The sequence below is a fragment of the Phascolarctos cinereus genome, unplaced genomic scaffold, assembly GCF_003287225.1.
Source record: "Phascolarctos cinereus isolate Bilbo 61053 unplaced genomic scaffold, phaCin_HiC Scaffold_8;HRSCAF=390, whole genome shotgun sequence".
Classification (NCBI taxonomy): domain Eukaryota; kingdom Metazoa; phylum Chordata; class Mammalia; order Diprotodontia; family Phascolarctidae; genus Phascolarctos; species Phascolarctos cinereus.
Window position 1 is genome coordinate 70,433,900 of NW_027556291.1, and position 24,201 is coordinate 70,458,100.

Genomic DNA, 24,201 nt, shown 5'->3' on the forward strand with positions numbered 1-24,201 from the left:
GAAATTAAAAAAAAAAAAAGGAAAATGAGGTTTGATATGCCTGTGGATTCATTTGCCAAAACCTTCTCCCTCAAATGAGACCCTATCTCTCTCATTCTCAAAAATCTTACCATCCCTACTACTTTTCAACCTATATCTTTCATTTTCTTTGTGGCTAAACTCCTTGAGAAAGCCATCTACATTTGCTCCCTTTACTTCCTTTCCTCTCACTGTCTTCTAAGTGTTTAGTATGGCTTCCAACCTCATCACTCAACTGAATCTGCCCTCTGCAACATTGTCAGTGATCTCTTAATTACCCGATTAAGCATCTTTTTCTCAATCCTGATTCTTCTTGACCTCCCTGATGCTTTTGACGCTGTCCTGGATAGTCTCTTCTCTCTGGGTTTTTGTGATGCTTCTCTCTCCTGCTTCTTCTCCTTTCTGACCACTTCTCAGTCTTCTTTGCTGATTCTTTATCAATGTCATGCTTGGCAACCATGAGTATCCCCCACAAGGCTCTAAACTGGCCCCCTTTTCTTTTCATTTTATATTATTTTAGTTGGCAATCTCACCAGCTACCACATATTCAATGATCATTTCTGTAGATGCTAAATCTATAGCTCTAGCACCCATCTATCTGTTGAGCTTCAGCCACACATCTCTAATTGCTTCTTGGATGTCTAGAACTGGATATCCTTTAGGCATCTCAAATTCAATATTTCCAAAATAGAACTCTTTCTCTTTTCCCTGAATGCTCCCCACTTTGGAACTTCCCAATTACTGTTGGGGGCAGCACCATCCTTCCAGTCACCCAGACTTAGTCTCTGTGTTATCTTTGAATCATTCTCCCTTACCCAGATCTCCAAACAGTTGCCAAATCTCATCACTTCTACTTCCGAAACATCTCTCTGATATCTATCTCCTCTCCACTCAGGCAGCCGCAATCCTAGTCCAGGCCCTTATCACCTCCTGCCTATCCTATTTCAACAGCCTTTAAACTGGTGTTCTTGTCTCAAGTTTCCCACCACTCTAAATCCATCCTCAGTTGCCAAAATGATTTTGGTCTAAAGCTTGTCTGATCAGTGGGACTTCATTCCACCCACCCTTTCTGGACAACAGGAAGGCCAGAGACACTGGAAGAAAGGGAAAATCTGATGGGTGGGTGGGTAGGTCAACCCTATTTTATGAGGGGGAGTCCTTACCCTCATACTTAGACCTCCCAATCCCATCTCAACCTTACAGCTGATGCACCTTAGGGGAAGGAGCTGTGAAGTAGTCACGTCCCACCTATGTGCCCACCCCAGCCATCTCCCCCAGATGGCTTTTTTATTACACTAAATTGCAAGGACCCATCCAGTGGTCCCTGAGTTGCTTCAGCCAAACTCTGGCTGCTTCTTCGCAGGTGGCTGGTGGGCAGTTGGTCATGGCCTAGGAGCTGCAGCTTGAGGCCAGATCTCCCCCCCCCCATTCCAGGAGCTTTAGGATCTGACTTAGGCCAGCCACTGAGGGTCGTGGTGGCTCAGGATTTGTACTCGATTGGAGTTAAATGTGGGTAAAGACAGATACTTTAGAAGCCTGATAACAATTCAGGGCTAAGCATGTACCATGGATAACTATTCAGTAGCTCAAAGGTCACAGCTAGCTGGCAAGAGGCTTATGCTTCTAGAGGTCAATGCTGCTGTGCCTAGATTCAGACTCAGACCAATAACTTGGTCCAAAGGTCATAGCAGCTACTACAGGAAGCTCAACACATTGTGTATCTCTGGTGAGGGAAGTGGGGCACCTTCAGGCCCAAGGCTTGAACTCTCACTGTCTAGCCTGCTAGGGACTTTGATAGGCTTGGGGGGAGTGGTTGGGATGTTAGAAAGAGTGGCTTTGGTGTTTTTTTTTCCCCCCAAGGGGAGAGAAGGGGTTCATAGGCTTCCTGGACACTTTGGGCATGCTGCCCTTGTTCGGTCATTCGTGGTTTGTTTTATTTTTCATTCCCCAATCTGGCAAGACCTTCCCTCACCCCTCTCCCTCCCTGCTTCCTAGTGGGAATGAATGACCATCATCCACCCAGCCTGCCCTTGCCGCGAGAAAAAAAAACAACACATACAACAAATAGAATTGATTTGCAGGTAAGACTTTTTATTTTGCACCACAACCCAGCACAAGATGGGAGAGCAAGCAACCCCAGTCCCCTTAAGAATTTACTATAGACACATTGCGAGATACACAGGTGGAAATAGCAGGGGAAGGGCCGACTGAGTTCTGAACATCCATTCTTGAACCCTCCTCTGTCCCTTCCTGGCTCCCACATCTACTGTCTGTAGACACTTAAATTCCCACCCCCCCAACGAGAGTCTGATACTTTCATGGGCAGGGACAGTGGGGAGGTAGCTCCCTCTGAACCTGGGAGGTGGGACAAGACTTGTGCTTCTCTAATGGTCACTCGATTCCCTTTGCCAGGAAGGAGAGGGTCTTCCAAAGTGCATTGCAAACTCTACAAAGATTGGGAGTAGGGGAGTCAGCCACCTCTGGAATGACAATTTAAAGCCAAAGTGACAACGACGCAAAGGTCTTTTTTTTTTTCCTCCCATTTCGAGTCCTCCAGAGACTCCACACTCTTCCTGAGAGGGAGGAAGCAAGCCTGCAGCCTCCCCAGGTGACTTGCTTTGTAGAACTCAAGACTTCTCCCAGCCGGGAGCTCTCCATGCTTGCTGGTGCTGAAACACAGCGCTCCAGAGGTGCTTGGGGGCAGAATGCCCATCTTGGATTGGGGAAGGGAAGTAGGCAATAGGGTCTGGGGGGGGAGGGAGAGAGCGGGGCACGTCAAGGGAGAAGCCTCCCTCATTTCCAGTTGAGGAACCCAACCCTCACCTTCCCCCAGGAGATCCTGTTCTTTCCCTCTTCCAAGCCTAGGGTTCCTTGGAAGGCTGAGGGGACATCTCCCCAAGCCCCCGCCTCGAATTGAAGAATTTTTGGGATAGTGCTTCTGCTTCCACCAGCACATAGGCACAAACACGTACAAACACGCACAAATGCGCACAGAGCAGCCAGCGTGAAACCGCTTCCGAGTTGGAGCGGATAAGCATGGAGCTGAATTGGGGGGGAAGCCTTGCACCCCGGGAGGGAGGCAGCAAGGTCAGGGGGCGAAAGGCCAGAGGCTGATTCCATCACGAGGGGGCAATTCTACCCCGGAAGGGGCCTCCCACTCCAACTTTCCCCATTTTGCTCTGTCCTCACACGGACCCTTCCCCTTCGGTGTTCCCTGCCCCTCCTCTGGCCCAGGACCTCTCAGCCGAGAAGCCCTGGGCTCGTCCACTCCACTCATTCCTCAGCCCCCACCTCGACACTCCTCAACCTCTCCTCCCGGACCCTCGCCCCACTCCCTCGCCCAGAGCCTCAGACGTTGCTGGAGGCAGCGCGAGGTCGGGAGAAGAGGGAGCGCAAATAGGTGGTGTAGGCAACCGACAGAGACCTCTGAATCTCAGGGTTGCGAAAGCCGTAGACCACCGGGTTAATGGCCGAGTGGCAGGCGGCTGGCAGCGCCAGGTAGTAGGTGTAGACCTGCGGATAGGTAGGGTCAGCCACCATCGCGTAGACGGCCAAGGGCACCCAGCAGAAGGCGAAGGTGGCCAGGATCAGCGAGAGAGTGGACACGCCCTTGCGAGTGCTGGACATCAGGCAGAAGGCGGACGGCATGGGAGAGCCAGCATTGTTGACAATGTGGCGCTGGACAGCGATCTGCTGCGCGTGGCGGAAGGCGACCCGGCAGATCTGCAGGTAGAGATGCAGGATAAAGGAAAAGAGGAACAGATAGGAGACAGACAGCCCGGCCGCCTGATCCTTGGTCAGGGGGCTCAGAACGCTGCAGTTGTCAGGGGTGTCCAGGCAATGCCAACCCATAGCGGGAAGAGCACCAATGCCGAGACAGGTGAGCCAGAGAGCCGCCAGGAGACCACAGGTGAAGGGCAGAGTGCGTTCGGCCTGGTAGGTGAGAGCGTTGTACAGGGACAGGTATCGATCCACCGTGATGGCCAGCAGACTACAAGCAGAGGCCGAAAAGGCGGACAGCAGCAAGCCGGCCAAACACAGGGCTACAGCGTCGCTCACCGGATCCATCACGCATCTGACAACGAAGTTGGCCACCAGGCCCACGCCAGCGAGCAGGTCGGCCAGGGCGAGGCTACCTATAAGCATAAAAGTGGGAGCCCGAAGGCTGGGAGTGCAACAGAGCACGGCCAGCACCAGGGCGTTCTCGCAGGCCATGACTGTGCCTGCTGCGCACAGTGCGATGTCCCACGGGCTCACCCCCTCGCCACCTCCCAGACCCCTGCCACGGCCCATCGGCCAGGAGCCGTTGGGGGGCCAGGGACTGCCATCTGGCGGTGGGGGAGGTGAGGCATCCGTGGCGGTGCTGGGACTGGTGCCTGGGCTAGGGCTGGAGCCGGTGGAGGCTGAGGTATGGAGCAAGAGGTCGAGGGGCGACTCGAGAGGCGACTGCGTCGGTGGGGGGACCATTTCTGTGGAAAGGAAGGCAGAAAGGAAAAAGTGGGATCAGGGGCTGGAGCTGAGGGGCGGGGCAAGAAGAGCGGGAAAGGAACAAGAGCAGGGGGAAAGCAATGCAACCTCTGGACTCTGGGAATTTGGGGTGGGGGGAGATAGAAGGGCCCCGAAGCTGACCGCCCCACCCATGACTCTCGGGGGCGCCACGGTTTGGCAGAGTCGGAGATGAACCAATCTCTCTGTGTTTGTCTGGTGGTCGATGTTTTGAAGATCCAGGGGGACTGTCTGCCAGTGTCTCTAAGCCTCACAATACTGCACTTCCTGTTCTTTCTAAGCCTCAGGTTGTCTTTCTGTCTGTTCTTCCTCGAGGTCTCTCTGTGCCTTCGGGTGCTTTCTGTCTACCTCTCTAAGGCCCCAGAGTGTCCTTCTGTCTATCCACCCCAATCTAATGTCCCAGGGCTTGTGTCTTTCTCGCCCTCCTCAGTGCATCAGGGTGTCTTTCTGTCAATTTCCTAAGTCCCTAGGTGAGAATCAGCCCTTTTTACATCTGTCTTCATCCTCTATGTGTGTGGGTGTGTTTGACCCCACAATTGTTTTTGGACCCCTCCTCCACCCCCGCCCCTAGTTTCAGAACCCCGAGGGGGTCTTTCTGTCTGAATTCTTGGTTTCTGCCTCCTGAACACCCTGAAGGCTAGCTTCCCCGCTGAGAGCCGCCCCTCAAATACGTGCTTGAGGGAAAAGTCCGGACTCAGTAGATCACTTTGGTTTTAGGGGTTTTGGTGGTGGTGGTGATGTTGGCGGCGGTGTGTGTGTGTGTGTGTGTGTGTGTGTGTGTGTGTGTGTGGCGCGCGCGCGCCCGTGTGTGTTTGGTGCAACATTTCCCTGGACACCGCTGCAGCCGCTGCAAAGACACCCAGCCTGGGCGCTGCGCTCTGCGCGGAGCCAAGCTAGGCTCCCTTCTCCTCTCTAGCGATCCCTGGGACCTCAGCCCAGCCTGCCCCCAGCGCTGTGCCCTTAGCTCGGTGGCAACCTGCGGCTAAGGTGCCTCAGGGCTCGCGGAGGAGGCAAATGCTCTGCAGCCACCCATAGCTGTTCCTTGGGGGAAAAAAGGACGTGCCCTCCACTGTTCCTCCCAATCCCAGCCCCAGCCCCAGCCTCAGCCTCCGTCCAGCCCCGATCGGGACCATGGACAGAGGCTCCCCTACTCATCCCAGACCCAACATTCCCCGATGCCCAACCACTGCCTCCCACGCCCCTTGCCCTCCATTCCATTGCCCCTGATTTTTCCATTCCCTGCCGCCCTCTGCCCCTGCCCATTCCGACCCGCGCCCAGTCTGGAGTCATGCAACACCCATCTCTTACTTGGGCCGGCTTGACCGGCTGGTCCGGTCCCAGCGATCAAGGCTCAGCGGAGCCTTTGAAGACTGCTGCTCCTTCCTCTTCCTCTGACCAGTCTCCGGATCTGAAGCCCTACTCCGTGGTGAAGGCTGCTAATAAAGCTATGGTATTGACTCGCACTTAATATTCTTACCCTATTGGGTCTGCTGATAAAGCTCACTGCTGACGTCAAAATGTTCTCTTATATTCATGATGGGCTCTAAAGCCTGCGGAGCAAAGGAGGTGGGAACAGAATAACAAGGAGGCTCTCGCACATCCCCCCTCCCCTCTCCATCCCTTCACAAAGAAGCTGAGCAGCCCCCTCTCCACTCCCCCTTCCGCTGTACCTCCTCATCCCTCCCCACTCGCTCCAGGGACTCTTGGATTCTGTTCGGGGGCGAAGGGGAGGGAGGGATAACGGAGTGGAAAGGAAAGAAAACTGGTTTGGGAGTCAGGCAACCTGGCTTTGAATCTATGCTTAGCTCCTTTTCTCATGAGGCAACATAGATTAGGGCACTGAGCTTTGCATTTGGACTCAGTAGACCTGAGTCCAGATCCTGTTCTGCTACTGTGCAACCTTGGGCAGATCGCTTTACTTTTCTGGGCCTCCTTTTTCTCATCTTTCAAATGGGGAGGCTGGCCTCTAAAATCCCTTGCAGCTCAGACTCTACAATCTTGGGATCTGCCAAGTCCTCTGAGGAGGCTGTTTAGGTCCACCAAGATGTGCGCTTATAATTAGGGGATCCAGAGTCAGGTGGGATCCAACAAAGAGCTGACCCACGGCCACATGGAAGGATCAGACTTCCTCTCTGCTTGGCTGAGCTAGGGGTTGGGGGATGTTGGCTCGGAGTCAGTGTGGGAAGTTGATTTATGGGTTTTATTATTTTCTATTGGGTGGAATAAAAGCTGTCTTATAGCTGATATACACTGATACCTTGAGGTGGGGACCCTTTTACTCACATCTGTGGAGACCTAGATGCAAGTCATATTTGAGCAGCATTCCAAGATTTCCCAGAGGCCAGTGGGGGGCATGAGCCAAAGAGAATATGTGTGTTTTCAGGGCTGCCCACAGTTATTGCGGTCATGTCTGACTCTTTGTGACCCCATTTGGGGTTTTCTTGGCAGATACTGGAGTGGTTTTGCCATTTCCTTCTCCAGCTCATTTTACAGATGAGGAAACTGAGGCAAGCAGGTTTAAGTAACTTGCCCAGAATCACACAGCTAAGAAGTATTTGAGGCTAGCTTTGAATGAAGGAAATTGAGTCTTCTTGACTCCAGGGCCAACACTCTATCCACTGCCCAATGGGCTGCCCACAACATAGGAAGCAGTTAGATATCAAAATGGATAGAATGGGGCACGAAGTCAGGAAGATTTGTCTTTGTGAGTTCAAATCTGGCTTCAGACCCTTCCTAGCTGTGACCCTGGGTAAGCCACTTAACCCTGTTTGCCTCAGTTTCCTCATCTCTAAAATGAGCCAGAGAAGGAAGTGGCAAACCACTCCATATCTTTGCCAGGAAAATCCCAAATGGGATCACAAAAAGTGGGATATGACTGAAATGATTCAAGAACAACAATAACAAAACAACACTGGACCCAGTCTGGGCCATGACTTACATAAATATAATCTGCCAAGACAATTGAACTGTATATAAAGTGAAATACACTTTTCAACAGGTTGGATGACTGAAAAAAGAATTGTCAGACCTGACAGGGACATCACCTAGTCAACCCCCACCCCACATTTTACAGAAGAAGAAACTGAAGACCAAAGAGGAAAAGCAACTTACAACATGAATTTGTGACAGACTTGGGGCTTGAACCCATGTTTCTGACTTTATGCCCAATGCTCTTTCCATTTAATCTAGTCCTTCACTTGTTGGGAGCAGTTGCAAAGGGAATTCTTGCTCCGGTAGGGATTTCACTAGCTACCCTCTGAGGTCAATTCAACTCTGAGTTTCTGTGATTGCCTATGGAGGATGAGAAGCCTTACAGGGGAAGGATGTTGAGGGGACCTTCTTACCAGGGGCCAGTACAAGCCACTCACTTCATCTCCAGCCAGGGTAATTACTGCAGGAGGGCAGAGCCAGTCTAGAGCTCTAAAATTGCTGTCAACTCCTGAGTGGCCCTCTGGGCCAGGGCCAAGGCTGTGGCTGCCTCCCCCCCCCCCTTCCATCCACACCTGGCTTACTCCTCACAAGCACTACATCACCGGTATGTGAATTATACGTGAGCATAGCTGGCTCTGGGTGATCAGCCTAGAGCAAGGGTTCTGGAAACTTCTTTTGCATAGCCAACGGTGTGTGTGTGTGTGTGTGTGTGTGTGTGTGTGTGTGTGTGTGTGAGAAAGGCTCTGGATGATGAATCCAAAGACTCCATCTGACACTTTACTAGGTGTGGGACCCTGAGCAAGTCATTCCAATTCTGTGGTCCTCAGTTCCTTCTCTGAAAAATGAGAGGGTGGGTGTGTGTGTGTGTGTGTGTGTGTGTGTGTGTGTGTGTGTGTGTGTGTGTGTATATAGGGGAGTGATCAACCAATCAGAGGGTGGAATGAGGGGTCGTAGCCCACCCTGCCTACAATAGCCAATCATGAGGCTTGTCTCCAACCCAACCACACCTACCCATATCTTCCAACAATCCCCTACTTTACCCCCTCCTTCCGCTGTGCTAGTTCCTGCCTTCCCCCCACCCTTTTTTTCTGAGCCCAGCCTCCGCCTAGCAATGCAGTTATAACCTAACCACTCCCTGGTCACCCACAGCAACAGCTACTGGGAAAATCCTTTCCCTTTCCCCCCACCCCACGATCCTGGCCCTCTTCTTCATCCCCACCCCTACCATCCCCAGCTTTCCAGATCCCCTGGAACTGTGCAGGTGCCCCAGGAGGGCAGGCTGGGCTTTCAAGGGTAATGAAGCCCCCTGCCGCCCCCTTTTTCGTTAGGACAGTGAGCCTCACTGGAAGCACATACATAGATGGGTCTCAATCTGCTTAGCAAAATCCTCTCTTTTCCAAACTTCCCTATTACTGTTGAGAATTCAAGCACCCTTCATGTCAGCCAGGCTCCCAACCTCAGAGGTAGCTTCCTTTCCGCACTCCCTCTCCCTACTTCTCCAGTCACTTGTCGCATCGCATCCTTTCTACCTCCACAGCATCTCCCTCAGCCATCTCCTTCTCTCTACTCACACAATCGCTCCCTTAGTTCAGACTCTCATCACCTCTCACCTGGACTATCGCGATCACTTTTTAATTACACTCCCGGTCTCACATCTCTTCCTCCTCCAATTCATCCACCATACAGCTGCTAAAGCGATTTTCCAAAAGCTCAAGTCTGGCTGGATCACTCTCTTACTTAACAAATTCCAGTGGTTCCCTATTATCTGTAAGATAAAATTTTATTTCATGTTTATCTCATCCGTTTAAAGTATCTATTTTTGTGAGTTTTATAACATAAATAATTATTAGTAAAAATCACACATGGCATAATGGACAAATAGTAAGATCAAGAGTCAGGAAGACCAAAATTCAAATCCTGCCTCAGATGCTTTTTTGCTGTGTTATCCTGAGCAAGTCACTCTTTCAGCCTAAGTTTCCTCATTTGTAAAATGGAGATAATTATAGTACCTATCTAACAGGGTTGTTGTCAGGATCAAACTCATGATTACATGTAAAGTGTATATGCAACCCAGAAAGCACTATATCAATGTTAACTATTACTATTTTGCATATAATTTGTTAATAAGAAAATATACACGTATTTGAGGTAAATGCTCAGAAATTTTATACTTGGGGTGTATGAGATAAAAAATGTTTGGAGATCACTGGTCAAGATGATTTCTAAGGACACTTTCAGCTCAAAATCCAATGATCCCAGGGCAGCTAGGTGGCACAGTGGACAGGGCACCAGCCCTGAAGTCAGGAGGACCTGAATTCAAATCTGACCTCAGACCAAACACTTGACACTTACTAGCTGTGTGACCCTGGGCAAGTCACTTAATCCCAAATATCTAAAAACAAAACCAAAACAAAAAATCCAACGATCCCATTACGCCCTCAGAGCCTTACTCTTTGGTAAAGTGAAGATAATAATATTCTTACTCTCTACTTCACAGGGATTTGTGGAGGACAATACTTTGTTAGCTAAATTTATTATTTATTATTATTTTATTACTTATTATTATTACTTGCATATACATATGAACACACACATATATATACATACATATATATATATATGCTCATATGCAGTTGCCCATGGCATGCACACTTCCAGATGCACGTTTCCATGGATACACAGCTATTAAATATACCTAACCATATATACACCCCAATAAGACCACATGAGTACATATAATATATAATTGATGCATTTGTAAACAGGCACACACACACATGCACACCACAGGCACTCCTCTTACCAGAATTTCTCCTCTCCAGCCTCTGTAAAGAGAGTCAGAATGACCATATAGCGAGTGAACTCTGGCCCTAGTCCAGCTTATTCTGGGATGGAGATATATAGGCTTTGAGGACCTTTGAACCGAGACTAAAGTATATTAAGGCTGGGAGGGATCTGAGAGACCTGTCAGCACAATCTTCTTATTAGAAGGAAACTGAGGTCTAGAGAGGGGAAATTCCTTGTCCAAGGCCACCCAGCTAGTTAATGGCAGGTTTGAGACTTGGACCTGAGTTTATGCTCTCTCCAACTGGCCCACACTGTCCTCTGGGCTAGGATATCCCTCTTGAGATGGGTTCTATGGAAAGGAAAATATTTCTGAGCGGCTACTGGTTGCAATGAGTGGGTTCGGTAGGGAAGAAAAGATGTAGATTCAGTGGGATGCGGCGGGGTGGGGGCATAGTCCTTTCTGGCATAAGAACATTATGGCAAGAAGGCATTTCTTCCCATCATCCTGTACTCTCCCACAAGTACACACATCAGTGGGAGGGGTGGATACAGGGAGGCAATATATGTGGAGAGGCACACAAGTAGAGAAGACCCCTAACTGGGGCACACATGGAGGGGTGTAGACAGGGAACATGTGGGGCAAGGGAGCTTGCATGGAGGAGCCTCACTAGGAGAGGAATCATGGCCAAGGAACACGTATGGAGGGGCAACTTTCCTCACCTCAGATGCTGGGGGAAGGGGAGAGGGGAGGCAGGTTGTTCCAATGATGCCACTGCACTGAGCCCCTGGGGCTGCTCCCCACTGGTCTCTTGGGCAACTTCGATTATTGCTTAGCTGGGTCCATGCCTCCACCAGACACCCTGCTAGATGCTGCTCAGCCTGACGTAGCCTCTGCAGGCTTCAGCTCCTGATTTTGCTGCAACCCTTGGCTCTGCCTTCTTGGGTTTTTCTACTCCTCCAAAAGGGCAGAAACCTTTGTTGGGGACCTTCAAAAAGTCTTCCCTCTTTTAGGCTCTCTTCTCTTGTTCCTTCCAAGTCTTGGCTTCTAAAGTCCAGAGCAGGAGATTCACAGACACTGGGGCCAAGCTCACCCGAACAGAGTAGGCTCAGCCCACTTGGCCAGTGCTCTCAGATTTAGTCTATGTTTGGGAATCCTCTTCCTGGGCAGGAAGCATTGGTCTGTCTGTCAGAGACCTCACTAACTCAATGGAGAGCATCCCATCCACCAGCCAATTTTAATCTATGAAATGTTGACCATATATCGGGCCCTGGTTATTTGCCAAAAGAACTACCAAATAGCTCTAGGGCTCTGAGTTCCCTAGTCTTCTGTTTTCCAGTAGAGATGAGTGGATGAAGAAAAGGCTCTGGATCAGGCCCAGAAGGCAAGATTATTGCAGCTTTTATGTGTCTAACTGTTTCTGGCCTTTTAAGATCCAGATACAGCCAGCTGAAAGAGTCTTAGAGGCATGCCCTTCCACACATATATCAAGACTTCTGGGCAGCTTTTAGAGCTATAGCACCTGCATGACAAAGTCTGCACCAATTGCTCCATCCTTCTTCCCTTCCATCCTTTTCTTCTTTCTCTCCTGTCTTGCCTCTCCAGCCAAAGGGCCCTACCACAATCTCACTTACTCGTCCAATCGAAGCCAAGTCTTTCCTTCCTGACCCATCCAAAAACAATGAGAGGGAGCTTTCTTTGCTCCCCACCTCTCTCTCTCTCTCTCTCTCTCTCTCTCTCTCTCTCTCTCTCTCTCTCTCTCTCTCTCTCTCTCTTTCTCTCTCTCTGTCTCTCCTCCTTCCCTCCTTATATGGGCACTGGATTAGGAAAGGAAGGGAACAAATATTTATTAAAAGCCTACTAAGTACCAGACACTGCGTTAAGTGTTAATATAAATATTATCTCATTTAATCCTCACAAAAACCCTGTGAAGTTGGTGCCTTCTGTGACTACGTCAACTTAGGGGTGTGTGTGTGCATTTATTTAGCACTTACTATGTGCCAAACAGTGTGTTAGGTAGTGGGGATAAAATATAAAAATGTGACAGTCCTTGTTCTCAGGAAGCTTACATTATAATAGGGGGAGAAAACACACAGAGGGGATTGCTGGCCAGAGAGGGGTGTTTTTGGTTTGGGGACTCATGGAGGTAATGAGTGCAAGAATAGAGCAGTCTATTGACCACTCCTTCTAGAAGCAGCAGTAATGCTGATTTTGATTATAGTTCTCAGAGAATGATGGAGAAACGGAGGAGGAGGGAGGCTCAACATAGGGCAGAAATAGAAAAGATGAGGCTTCATGGTCCTGAGTGGCCCAATGGGGGCATGATGGGAAAATGGCTGGTGTCAAGACATAGATACATGGTTTCAGCAAGTTCAGAGCTGGGCAGCTCTGAATGTAGAACATAAAATTTCAGGAATGGAAGGAACCTCAGAGTATGGAGTGTTAGCATGAGAAAGAGACAGAACAGAGAGCATGGCATGTCAGAGACAAAAGGGGCTTCAGACTATTCAACAGATATTGTTACAACCAAACAGAAACCTAGAATGTAGGTCATCAGAGCTAGAAGGGACTTTGGAACAGAAAATGGTTGAACCATGGTGGCCCTTAGAGTGTAGAATTTAAAAATGTTCTGGAAAAGACCTTAGAACGTGGATAATGGAATGGGGTTGACACTCAGCTGTGTGACCCTGGGCAAGTTACTTAACCTGTCTGGGCCTCAATTTTCTTATTTGTAGATTAGAGACTGTAATGCTGTTTTTCTTACCTCATAGCAGGGCAATAAGGAAAGCCCTTTGTGAACTCTAAAGTACTCTAGAAATGGGGGTTATTATACTGTAGCTGAGGAAATTGAGGCTCATAAAGACGGAATAACTTGCCCAGGAGACAACTCACCTGGAGTAGTCTGGAGTTGCTCCCTTTTTCTAAATATTTCAAACTACTGAAAACCAAGGCCAAGCAACCTCCTTTGGAAATGTCTCCTCTGTGAGCTCCCTGAGGGTTGATTGGGTCCTGGCTGCTTGGAGTTCACCAGCCTGGAGGGGAGGCTAAAGCTCTTGATTATGAGTAGCAGACCATATTGGCCCATAATTCCTTCAGAGGGCAAAATGGCCAGTTTGTTGTAAGAATGGCAGGGTAGGGCATTGGCACTGGCACTGTGCTCATGGCTCTCCCACCTTTGGACCCAATTCCAAAAAGGAAAAGAAGTGCTCTGGGTTCCTGGCTGTAGGATCATAGAGTCCTAGAACCACAGAATTATAAGGGACTTTGGAGGGCAACCTCTGTATGATGCCTGAAATATCTGTAGATAGACTCTCCATTCAGCCAGCTCCCATTAGGTTAGCCCAAGTTATTCTTCCCATATGGAGAGTGACCTGGGTTGGAATTCCATTTCTGATGCTTACCAGCTGTGTGACCTTGGACAAGTCACTCCTTATCTCTGTACTTCAGTTTCTTCATCTATAAGATGGGATCATTAATACCTAACACTACCCTTTTAATAGGATTGTTGTTCAGAATAACACTATGTAAGTATGAATTGTTGTTATTTGGAATGCCCTCCTCCATCCCCACCTGTCAAAATTCTCTGTATCCCCTAAGGCCTAATGCAAAGGACTAGTCCAGGCAGGAATTGGGGCCAGTGCTCAAAGCTGAACCCAGTCCTCAGGACAGACTTTGGGGCTGCTTCATTGATTCACAGATTTGGAGCTGGGACTTTCTAAAGAAGTCCCCCAGTCCAAACCATATACTTTATAGAGGAGGAAACTGAAGGCCAGGGAGAGAAAGTGACTTGCCTTAGGTCACATAGCTAGTTAGTGACAGAGCAGGGATTTGAAAGGCAGCTTGGCTTCAATGGGTAGAGTGACCTGGAGTTAGAAAGATCTCAGTTCGATCCAACCATTCCAGAAAACAATTTGGAACTATGTGCAAAGGGCTATAAAACTGTGCATACCCTTTGATCCAGCAATAGCACTGCTAAGTCTGTATCCCAAAGAGATCATAAAAAAGGACCCACATGTACAAAAACATTCATAGCAGCTCTTGTTTGTGGTAGTAAAGAATTGGAAATTGAAGGGATGTCCATCAACTGGGGAATGGCTGACCAAGTTGTGGTATATGAAGGTAATGGAATACTATTGTTCCATAAGAAATGATGAACAGTCAGACTTCAGAAAAACCTGGAAAGACTTATATGAACTGATGCTAAGTGAAGTGAGCAGAACCAGGAGAACGTTGTACACAGTAACAGCAACATTGTGTGATGACTAACTTTGATAGACTTACCTCTTCTTAGCAATGTAAGGATCTAAGACAATTCCAAAAGATTCCTGATGGAAAATATTATCCACATCCATAAAAGGAATCATGGAGTCTGAATGCAGATCGAAGCATACTATTTGCTTTTTTGTTTTGTTTTGTTTCTTCTTTCTCGTGGTTCCTCCCATTGGTTCTAATTCTTCTTTACAGCATGACTAATGTAAAAATATGTTTAATATGAATGTATATATAGAGCCTATATCAGATTGCATGCTGTCTTGGGGTGGAGGGAGGGGAGGGAGGAGGAGAAGAAAATTTGGAACTCAAAATCTCATGGAAGTGGATGTTGAACACTAAAAATAAATAAATTAATTAAAAACAAACAGAAGAGAAAGACCTCAGTTCAAATCTGGCTTCAGACACTTAGTAGCTGTGAGACTTTGGGCAAGTCACTTTGCCTCTGTTTCTTTAACTGTAAAATGGGGGTGATAATAGCACCTACCTCCCTAGTCGTTGTGAGGGTCAAATGAGATAACATGTAAAACACTGGGCAAACTTGATAGAACTATAGAAATGCTGGCTATTTTTTTTTTATTATATTCTCACTCCAAAGCCAGCATTCTTTCCATGGAAAGTTACAGAGAATATAGAAGCTCTGTCAGGATATTTGTCCTTTTCTGGTAAACAAGAAGCATTGGGCTAATGCAGACTCGAGTTTGGATATTGGCAATACAGCCCTCTGGCAATACACTCTTCCTCCATTTTACCATTTCTTCATCCAGGAAGCCTTCCAAGATACTGCTCATATGCAGTGATCTCTCCCTCTTTTCTGCCCCATGGCCATCTTTAGATCTTCTCTTTGGTCATATTCCACTTCCACCAGGGTTGAGTGGTAGCAACCCAGGCTCATGGTTAATTCACAGCTAATTATCCTAGAATTGGATTTGGCCATTTGGGAAAGCAATATGAAATCATACAAAAAAGAAGTTACCAAAATGTTCTCTCTCTCTCCCTCTTATTCTCTCTCTCTCTTTCTTTTTTCCTCTGTTTTCTTCTGTCTTTTTTACTCCATGTCACTTCATAAGTGTTCCTACATTTCTTTGTATTCTCAAAGTTTGACCTTGAAACCCTACTTCTCAGTTTATAGTTGTGACAAAATAAAAGAGTTCATCTGTACAAAAAGATTACCAGGAGGGCTATTTGTCAGAACGAGAAGTTAGAAGCAGACTGTGGTCATCAACTGGCAAAAGGCTAAATCAAACATAGGGCAGCTTGGTGGATAGAGTGCTGGGCCTGGCGTTAGGAAGACCTGAGTTCCAATCTGGCCTCAGACCCTTACTAGCTGTGTGATTCTGGGCAAGTCACAGTACCCTATTTGCCTCAGTTTCCTCATCTATAAAACAAACTGGAGAAAGAAATGGCAAACCATTCTAGTATCTTTGCCAAGAAAACCCCAAAAAGAGTCACATAGAGCCCAGTACAACTGAAAAATGAGTGAACAACAACACGAACACAATGGAATATTATTATGCTGTAAGGAATGATAAAACAAACTTTGAGAATAACGAAGGAACATAGGAAGACTCATGAAGTGACATGGAGTAAAAAAGACAGAAGAAAATAGAGAAAAAAAGAGAGGGGGAGAGAGTAAGAGAGAGAGAGAGAAAAGAGGGAGAAAGAGGCAGGAGAAGGATGGAGAGAGAGATAAGAAAGAGAGAGAAAGAGAGAAAGAGAGAGAACAAGTATTGACTTTACACATTTCTAAATGCAAAGGAAAATCAGCCCCAGACAGAGCCACTCCTAGCACAATAAATGGACAAGGGTGACGCTAGTTTGTTCAAGTTAATTCTCCTGAATACTCAGTCCTGGTTCTGAGAACTTGCATCCTTCTCCTCAGTTCAGAGGTGATAGTCTACAGTTGTAGAATGCTACATAGCCTGTCAGTTGCAGTTACTGTATCGGTCAGTTTGTCTTAACTTTTAAACTTTGTTTTAATAAGGGTGGGACCTTTGGGGAAACTACTGGGGAGTGATTGTGATGTTGAAAATGAAACATTAAACACAATTTTAGAAGATGTGAGTGTACCGCTATGGTTTCTTTCCTCAGTTGGCAACTAACTACAGAACACAGCTGTACTCATCTACAGCCATTTATTTGTGTTTTGCTTAATTGCTTATGGGTAGTTTGGGGAGGAGGGAAAATTTTGTTTTCCTTATTCTCTGGTTTTCTTTGTGAATCTGTTATTTTGTTTTCGTTGTTTTTCAGATTATGCTTTCATTATCTTTCTTTAATTCCTATTGGTATATTTGGATGGATCTGTCAATGGAAGTCTCAATAAAATTTATCAATGAAAAAAAAAAGTAAAACTGGGCTCATTCTCAGAAACAGGTTGGCTCAGACTCAATGAAGGAGTTGCCTCCGGGAGGAATTGAATTGTGAGCGTTTGTTATTCATCTTCCAACTTCTCCCTGGAGAAGTTTTCAGTGTTGCAGAGGTTGTTTGCACATTGGCCCTCAGGAATTCTGTGGGATGGCCACTCGATGTGTATTAGATCTTTTTATAATCATAGGGTGGAGCCTTGGAATATAAAATACCAGAGCTAGCAAGGACATTAAAACAGAGAATATCAGAGCTGTAAGGCACATTTGACTGTAGAGTATTGAAGTCTATACTCTATAGTCTAAGGTCCTCTCCCCCTAATCTAGGCCTTTTTATTTGTCTATAAAAGAAGAGGTCAGACTAGATGACCTGGAAGGTCCTTTCCAGCTCTAAGCCATCTGAGTTTGTCTCTGTCCTCTCTTCACTGCTCCCTGTGCCCTGAAGGCAATCCTCATTGATAGGTCACCCAAGGTCCTACTGAGGTGCTCTCCCCTTGCTAAAGCCTTCTATCATTCCCCCAACCTTCAAATTATCACAGATTGTAAGATTTGGAGCTGACCAGCACCTTTGGAATCATCTAGGCCAGCCGTCTGATTTTACAGATAGGGAGAAAGGGGCCCCCAGAAGACAAGTGACTTGCCCACTGTCACACAGAGCCAGAAGTTATCTCTACACCCTCCAGGTCCTGAAATGTCCCTCTAACACTTGGTCTCCTTGTCTCCTTTGTTACTTCACCCTCAGCCTTTTTGCATCCAGATCATTCCTCCTCAGTAGATTGTAAGTACCAGGAGGGCAAAGTCCTTTTTTACTGTTATTTGTATTTCTTATACTTAATATGGGCTTTTGACATCTTTGTTGAGTTGAATATGTTGAAGGAAGTGGAGTTGGCCATCCCAAAGGCTGGAGTGTTTGCCAGGACTTCACCACAGAGCCAGAGCAGATCCCAAGTTGCCCTGAAATGTTCATCGTGAGCACCAGCTGATGATGCAAATGGGTCAATCCCATCATCAATTACCTTCACCATGAAGGGATGGCTTTGGCTGGGGCAGGGGGTTGGGGGGGAGGCTCCTCAGGGAGTTTCTTGATAATGCTATGGTCAGGGTGCTGGAGTTGGAGTTGGAAAGCTGGGTTCCAATCATGTCTTAGACACTCTGTGTGATGCTGGGCAAATCATTTAACCTCTCTAGTACTCAGTTTCCTCATCAGTAAAATGAAGATATGGGACTCAGTGATCTCCAAAATCCCTTTCAGCTCCAGATCTAAAATCCTATGATTCCCTAGTCTCTAGGAAGGTCTCAGGCAAGGTAGGGGTCACATCAGGAGTGACTAGGCTGAACTCTTCTGCTGTTCAAGTTCTGAGGACACTTAGTGTTAGAGCAGCACTGTGACCCACCCTCAGGAAAGCAGGAAGGCTCAAGTCAAGACCTCTAGAGTCTACTCTGTTATTTGTGTCAGCTGGGGGTGGGGTGGTAAGTTTTATTTATTTAGTTAAATGAGAGTTAATATAAAATCATTAGGACTTGGCTTGGTAATAGATGACAAATTTTTTTTGGCCCCTTATTAATATCACGAATTACACTTGGTTCATGGGAAAGTGAGTCAATGATCACAGGCTCATTGAAGGGAATTGGGGGAGATGGCTAGTGGCAGGCAGCCTGGGATTAATCATGACATGTGGAATGGAAAGAACACTGTCCTTGGAGTTAGGTAGAACTGGGCTGCAGTCCTATCATTGACATTTACAGAGACGGATGCATCGATGTCTTGGGCAGGTACTTTACCTCTTTTTGAGTCTCAGATTTCTCCTCTGTCAAATCTTATTGTTATTACTTAGGAGGAAGATTGAGAGAGTGGCAAGTACTCAGAATTTGGAGTCAAGAGACCTGGGTTCAAGTCCTGCCCCTGATACTTCTTAGCTGTCTAACCTTGGGCCAATCCCTTCCCACCCTCCATCACATTTTATTGCAAATGTAGTTCTGCCCCTTAGACTAAGTTGAATGAGGCTTGGACATTAACAGAGAAGATGGAAGGTCTGGGAATACAGGTAAATTTCACATCAAAGGAACTGAAGATGGGGTGCACAGCTCAGAATTTGGAGTGATTAGAACTTTAAGCCATCTACTTGTTGACACAGAGATTACACCTATTCCACCTTCCCCCCAACCCAGCGACAACATAAATAGGATATTCTTATCTGTGTATTTCTTGTATTCTCTTGTAGAAAGCAAATGCCTTGAGGGCAGATACCTGACTTTGCTTTGTTTCGGTGTTGCATCTCTAGCACCTAGGACAGTGCCTGGCATTATAGCATGTGCTGAATAAAAGTCTTGTTGAAATGAATTTAATTGAACTCCTGCCCCTTCCCCTTCCAAAAATTCCTGTTCCAAATCATGGCCCACAAAGAATTCTTGCCAATAACTAAGTCAGAATGAGGTTATTTTAGGATTTAGAGATGGGAAGGACCAACCTCCCTCTTTTTCGCAAATGAGGAAAATGAGGCCCAGAGAGTAGAAGCAACTTTGCAAGGTTATGCAGGTAGTAATTAATAGACACATGACAAGTAGTTGGGCAATTCTGCTGACTCCAACTCTCCTTCTCTCCACCGTACCCTGCTGGGTATCATTTAAGTCCATTTGACAGATAAGAAGGCTGAGCAATAAGGAATTCTTGCATAAGGGAGGGTAGTTTTCCTTCCTACCTCTCATGAATGTAATCACAAAATGTCCAAAATGTAATCAAAAAGTGTAAAGTAGAAACCAAGGAATTTTCCTACAACCTCACCACAATAAAGTCAGGCAGGATTAGGTTTTAATGTGTAAACAATTGTTCCTCTCTTTATGAGTCGAAATATAAAGTAATGTAATTGGCTAAGAGAATCAGTTATGCTCCTTGGACCTAAATGTGAAAAGAGCAAGCAATTCAACAGATGAGGAGTTTGGGTTTGAGTTTCAGAAGAGTAGTTGTGGAAGGAAATCTTGGTATCTGTATCAGAAAGTAGCTAGGTGAGGAAAAGTGATTTTCTTTTCTTCCTCCCTTCCCGTCCCCTGCTGCCACTGGTCATGTCGACAATGCTACTGGACAGGTAGGAGATGATGCATCCATTTAGGATCCCTTCCTTGATACTTAAAGCTGTGTGATATGCATTCAAGGATAGATACAAATACAGAAAGAAAGTCACTCAAGGGAAGAGACAGTTTCAAGGTGTGTGATCTCTCGCACCTGAAAAGAATGTGTCTTGTCGACTCAAGAAAAAAACAGATTTTGGGGTCCTACGTGAATAGCCTTCTCAGCAGAGAGGAGGAAGCTCCAAAGGAATCCTCATGAGGACCCTATGAGGAGAAGAAAGTCTTCCAGGCCCTGAAGTACCAGGAGTTGGGAGTGACCCTTTTTGAGATATGTACACTACACACTGTGTAGGAAACACTTCAGATATGTATCTCCACTACCACTATATTTTAAATTTGAGTCTACTCTTGCCATGGACACTGTGTGTTTGTTTATGGGGGGCCCACACCTGTGGGGGCTCAAGAGCCACACTAGTAGGAGTAGCCACACCCTCTAGAACTGAAGGTAGCCATCATCCCTCTGGGGATTTCATTAATGAGTACAATTACAAGTTGGGGGAGTCTAGTTTAGTGGTGTCGAACTCAAATAGAAATGGGTGTCACTCATCTGTATATAGGCAGCTAGGTGGTGCAGTAGATAGAGTGCCAGGTCTAGAGTCAGAAAGACCTGAGTTCAAATCTGGCCTCAGACACATACTAGTTGTATGACCCTGGACAAGTCACTTCACCATGTTTGCCTCCATTTCCTCATCTGTAAAATGACCTGGAGAAGGAAATGGCAAACCACTCCAGCATCTCTGCCAAGAAAACCCCACATGGGGTCATGAAAAGTTGGGCATGACAGAAATGACTGAATAACAACAACAACAATCTGTAAGGATCCTAGGGGCCTCATATTGACTTAGTTTTAAAGTGTAGTCACTACATTTTATTGTATTTTTATTTATTTTGTTAAATATTTCCCAATGACATTTTAATCTGGTTCAGGCTGTGGGAGTGTTGTGGGCCACATGTTGTCTGTGGGCTGTGTGTTTGACACCTCTGTGCTAAACCACAGTCTACATTTCCACTTTTCTGGGAAGTTTTCCAGTCAACTGTCTCTGCCTCTACCCATCTTTTCTTGGCTGGGTCAAGGAAATACTCTCAACCAAAATATCCGTAATCCCTGGGCACAGCTCTGAGAAATAAATACAAAATAATAGAAAGTAATTCAACAGGGAGAGTCATTGTGGTAGGATGGATAGAGCACTGGATTTCAAATAAGAGGTCCTTGAGTTCAAATTCTGGCTCTTGCTCTGATACATTTGTGGCCTTGGGCAAGCCATTTAACTTCTATGGATCTCAGTTTCCTCATCTGTAAAATGAGGAGGTCAGACTAAGATCCCTTACAGTTCTATGACCTATGGGCAGAAAGATTACCCTTCCGTTTGTTGTGTTCTTTTGTGCCTTAGATTTGGTGACTAAAGTTTACTATGGGGGCTAGTGAGCAGGGTACAGTGGAAAGAGCCCTGGGTTGGGAGTCAGAGGACCTGAGTTTACATACTGGATCTGCTACTTACTAACTATGTAATCTTGGGCAAGCAGTATCTTTTGACGGTCTCAGTTCCTTTCTTTCCAGAATAGAGTGTCAGACTTTCTGATTACTAAGGTCCCTTCTTTTGCTAACACCCTACATAAATAAAGGCCAAGTTCCCCTTTATTCCCCAAGAGATTAACGATTTTATGGGCTAGGAATACATTTGAACATTTGGGAAGACTGTATAGACACACTCTATCATGTGAGAAAACTGTCTTTGCGTGGATATGAACCGAATGCATTGTTGGTGAAGCTGCAAATAGGTCTAATCATTCTAGAAACCAATTTGGGATTATGCTAAGAAAGGGAATAGTGTCCACACCTTTTGGCCCAAAGCTCTCCCAGTGGGAGGCATATACTTCAAGGACGTCACAGAAAGACAGAATGTTCCCACAGAATCTGAGAGTTGGAAGAGAGCTTAGTGGCCATCCCATAGCCATTGTATTCAACTCAATTCAGTTTAGTTAACATTTATGAAGTGCCTACTATATACCAGGCACTGTACTAATAGCTGGGGATAGAACTAAGAAAAAGAAAGCCAATCCCTGCCCTCACGGGACTTACCATCTAGCAAGACAACACACAAAAGGAAAATGGAAAGAGGGGTCACCAGGGGATAGTGGGTGCAGGGGATGATGTTCCATGGAGTCTAAACCAAGCAAAACTGCTGATGGAAAGTGGAGAGTTACCTGGAAAGTTCTGAAAGTTCCAAGCCCTCTATACAGGAAGGCTTTGGGAAGAGTTTAATGTCCCACTCACCAGTCTTCTAATCATAGGAATTCTTTTTCCAAAATAGCCAACAAGTGGTCACCCAATTTTTTTTCCTGAACTTCCTAGTAAAGGAGAACCAGCAACCTCCCTCAGCAGCCTATTCTCTACCTTTGAGATAGTTCTAATATTTAAAGCAACAAGTTTTGTGGTAACAAAAAATTGAAAACAAAATAGGTGTACTCATAGATTGGAGCTGGCTGAATCAGTTATGGTCCATGCACATAGAAGAATATTACTGCACTGCAAGAAATGATGAATAGTAGAAAACATATGGAGAAAAACAAGACAACATATGATTTGATAAAAAAAAATAGAGATAATAACATAAGGTGAATGAAACAACTCTGAAAGGCAGCTGCTTTTTCATTAATTAAAATGACCAACCTTGGCTCCTTGAAATAGTTGATGAAATCTACTTCAGATCATAGATGTAGAGCTAGCTCAGACGCCACTTAATCTAGCTCCTTCATTTTGTGTTTGAGGAAACTGAGCCCTTGGGAGTTTAAATGACCTGCTTAACATTACATACATAGTAAGCATCTGCAAGGGACTTTGAATTCAGGTCCTCTGCCTCTTCAGCCAGGACTCTTTCCACTGTATCTTGATGCCTCTTTAAGTAGAACCATGGGGGAGGAGGGCTACAGATGTGGAATGATGTATATGCTATAAGAAATGATGGATGTGTTACTTGGTTTTGCTTAATTATTATTATTATTATTATTTATTGCATTATCTTCTAATATTATAGGCCGTCAGAGGAGGCTAGATTGGGAAAGTTGTGTAAAAATTTGAAAAAGCATCAATAAAAATTTGAAAGGTATAGAGGTTGTGTCTTGAGATGACATATGAGATAGTGATTGTGGGTCACGTAGTGTCTCCTGTGAACAAACATAAGATTTGGAACTAGAAGTGACTTCAGGATATCGAGCCCTATTATTCGATAGAGATGTAAATCAAAGCCCAGAGAGGGAACAGAGAACTAGCTGAGCTCACACAGCTTGTCAGTGAGGGAGCTGATATTTAATCCCAGGCCCTTTGATTCCCTACCTCTCAGTGTTTTCCATTTTATCACACTGTCTTTTAGTCAATTGAGTTCTCAGTGCTACCACCAACTCAATGGCTTTGGGATCACAAGTTAGATAACTTTCTGCTGCCACCACCTGGAGGGTCAGGATATTTCTCATCCAAGCAAAATCTGTACACTGGGCACACCAATATGCACCCTCCATAGAATAATTGTGGGAAGAGCTCTTCTCTGAACTTTCAAGTTCTATACATGGGAATTTCTAGTCTAAGTCACCAACTTTTCCTTCAAGGAGCTCACAGCTGCATAGAAGAGATAAGGCACATCAGCAAATACATATAATGTTACAAAGGAGAACATGGCAAAGGGAACAGGAGGAATAGAAAATGCTAGGAGAATAATGAGGGGTAGAGGGCACTTCCAGAAGAGGGTAGCAAGCTAGGCTTTCTGGGAGAGATGCAAGACCCTGAAGCTGGGCCTTGATGGATGGTCTCAAAGTAACTGGATTCAAATACCAGCTCAGCTGTATATCATTGGGGTAACTTTGGGAAGTTATTCCTCCTTCACAGGCACCAGTTTCTTCCTTTGTCCAATGAAGGAGGGGAACTAGATGGCCCCTGAGGCCCCTTATGAGTCAAATAGATCTAGGATCTTCTGTGTGACCCTTGGCAAGTTACTAGTCTAGACTTCAATTTCTATGTAAAACCAGAGTGGGGTTGGACTCTAAGACCTCTTCCAATCTCTAAGTTTCCTTCCAACTTTAGATCCATGATGGTTTGGAGTTGTGGGATGGAATAGGGGCAGGCAAGTCCACACATGTTTGGGGAATGAGGAGACATACATTTTGGCTGGATTACAGTGGTAAAGGAGCAGTGGTAAATATGGTTGAAAA

The 24,201-nt window shown here is 46.1% G+C and overlaps 1 protein-coding gene across 1 annotated transcript; it reads right to left on the minus strand.

Annotated features, from left to right (window-relative positions):
• Positions 1 to 2,147: 2,147 nt before the first annotated feature.
• On the minus strand, positions 2,148 to 4,485 carry LOC110201542 (G-protein coupled receptor 12-like). Its single transcript, XM_020977282.2, has one exon. It carries the CDS (start codon positions 4,483 to 4,485, stop codon positions 3,367 to 3,369), a length of 1,119 nt encoding a protein of 372 aa, XP_020832941.1. The 3' UTR covers positions 2,148 to 3,366.
• Between the last annotated feature and the right edge of the window lie 19,716 nt (positions 4,486 to 24,201).

Coding starts and splice junctions, on each gene's coding strand:
- LOC110201542 (XM_020977282.2), bottom strand. CDS start 4,485: ATGGTCCCCCCACCGACGCAGTCGCCTCTCGAGTCGCCCCTCGACCTC.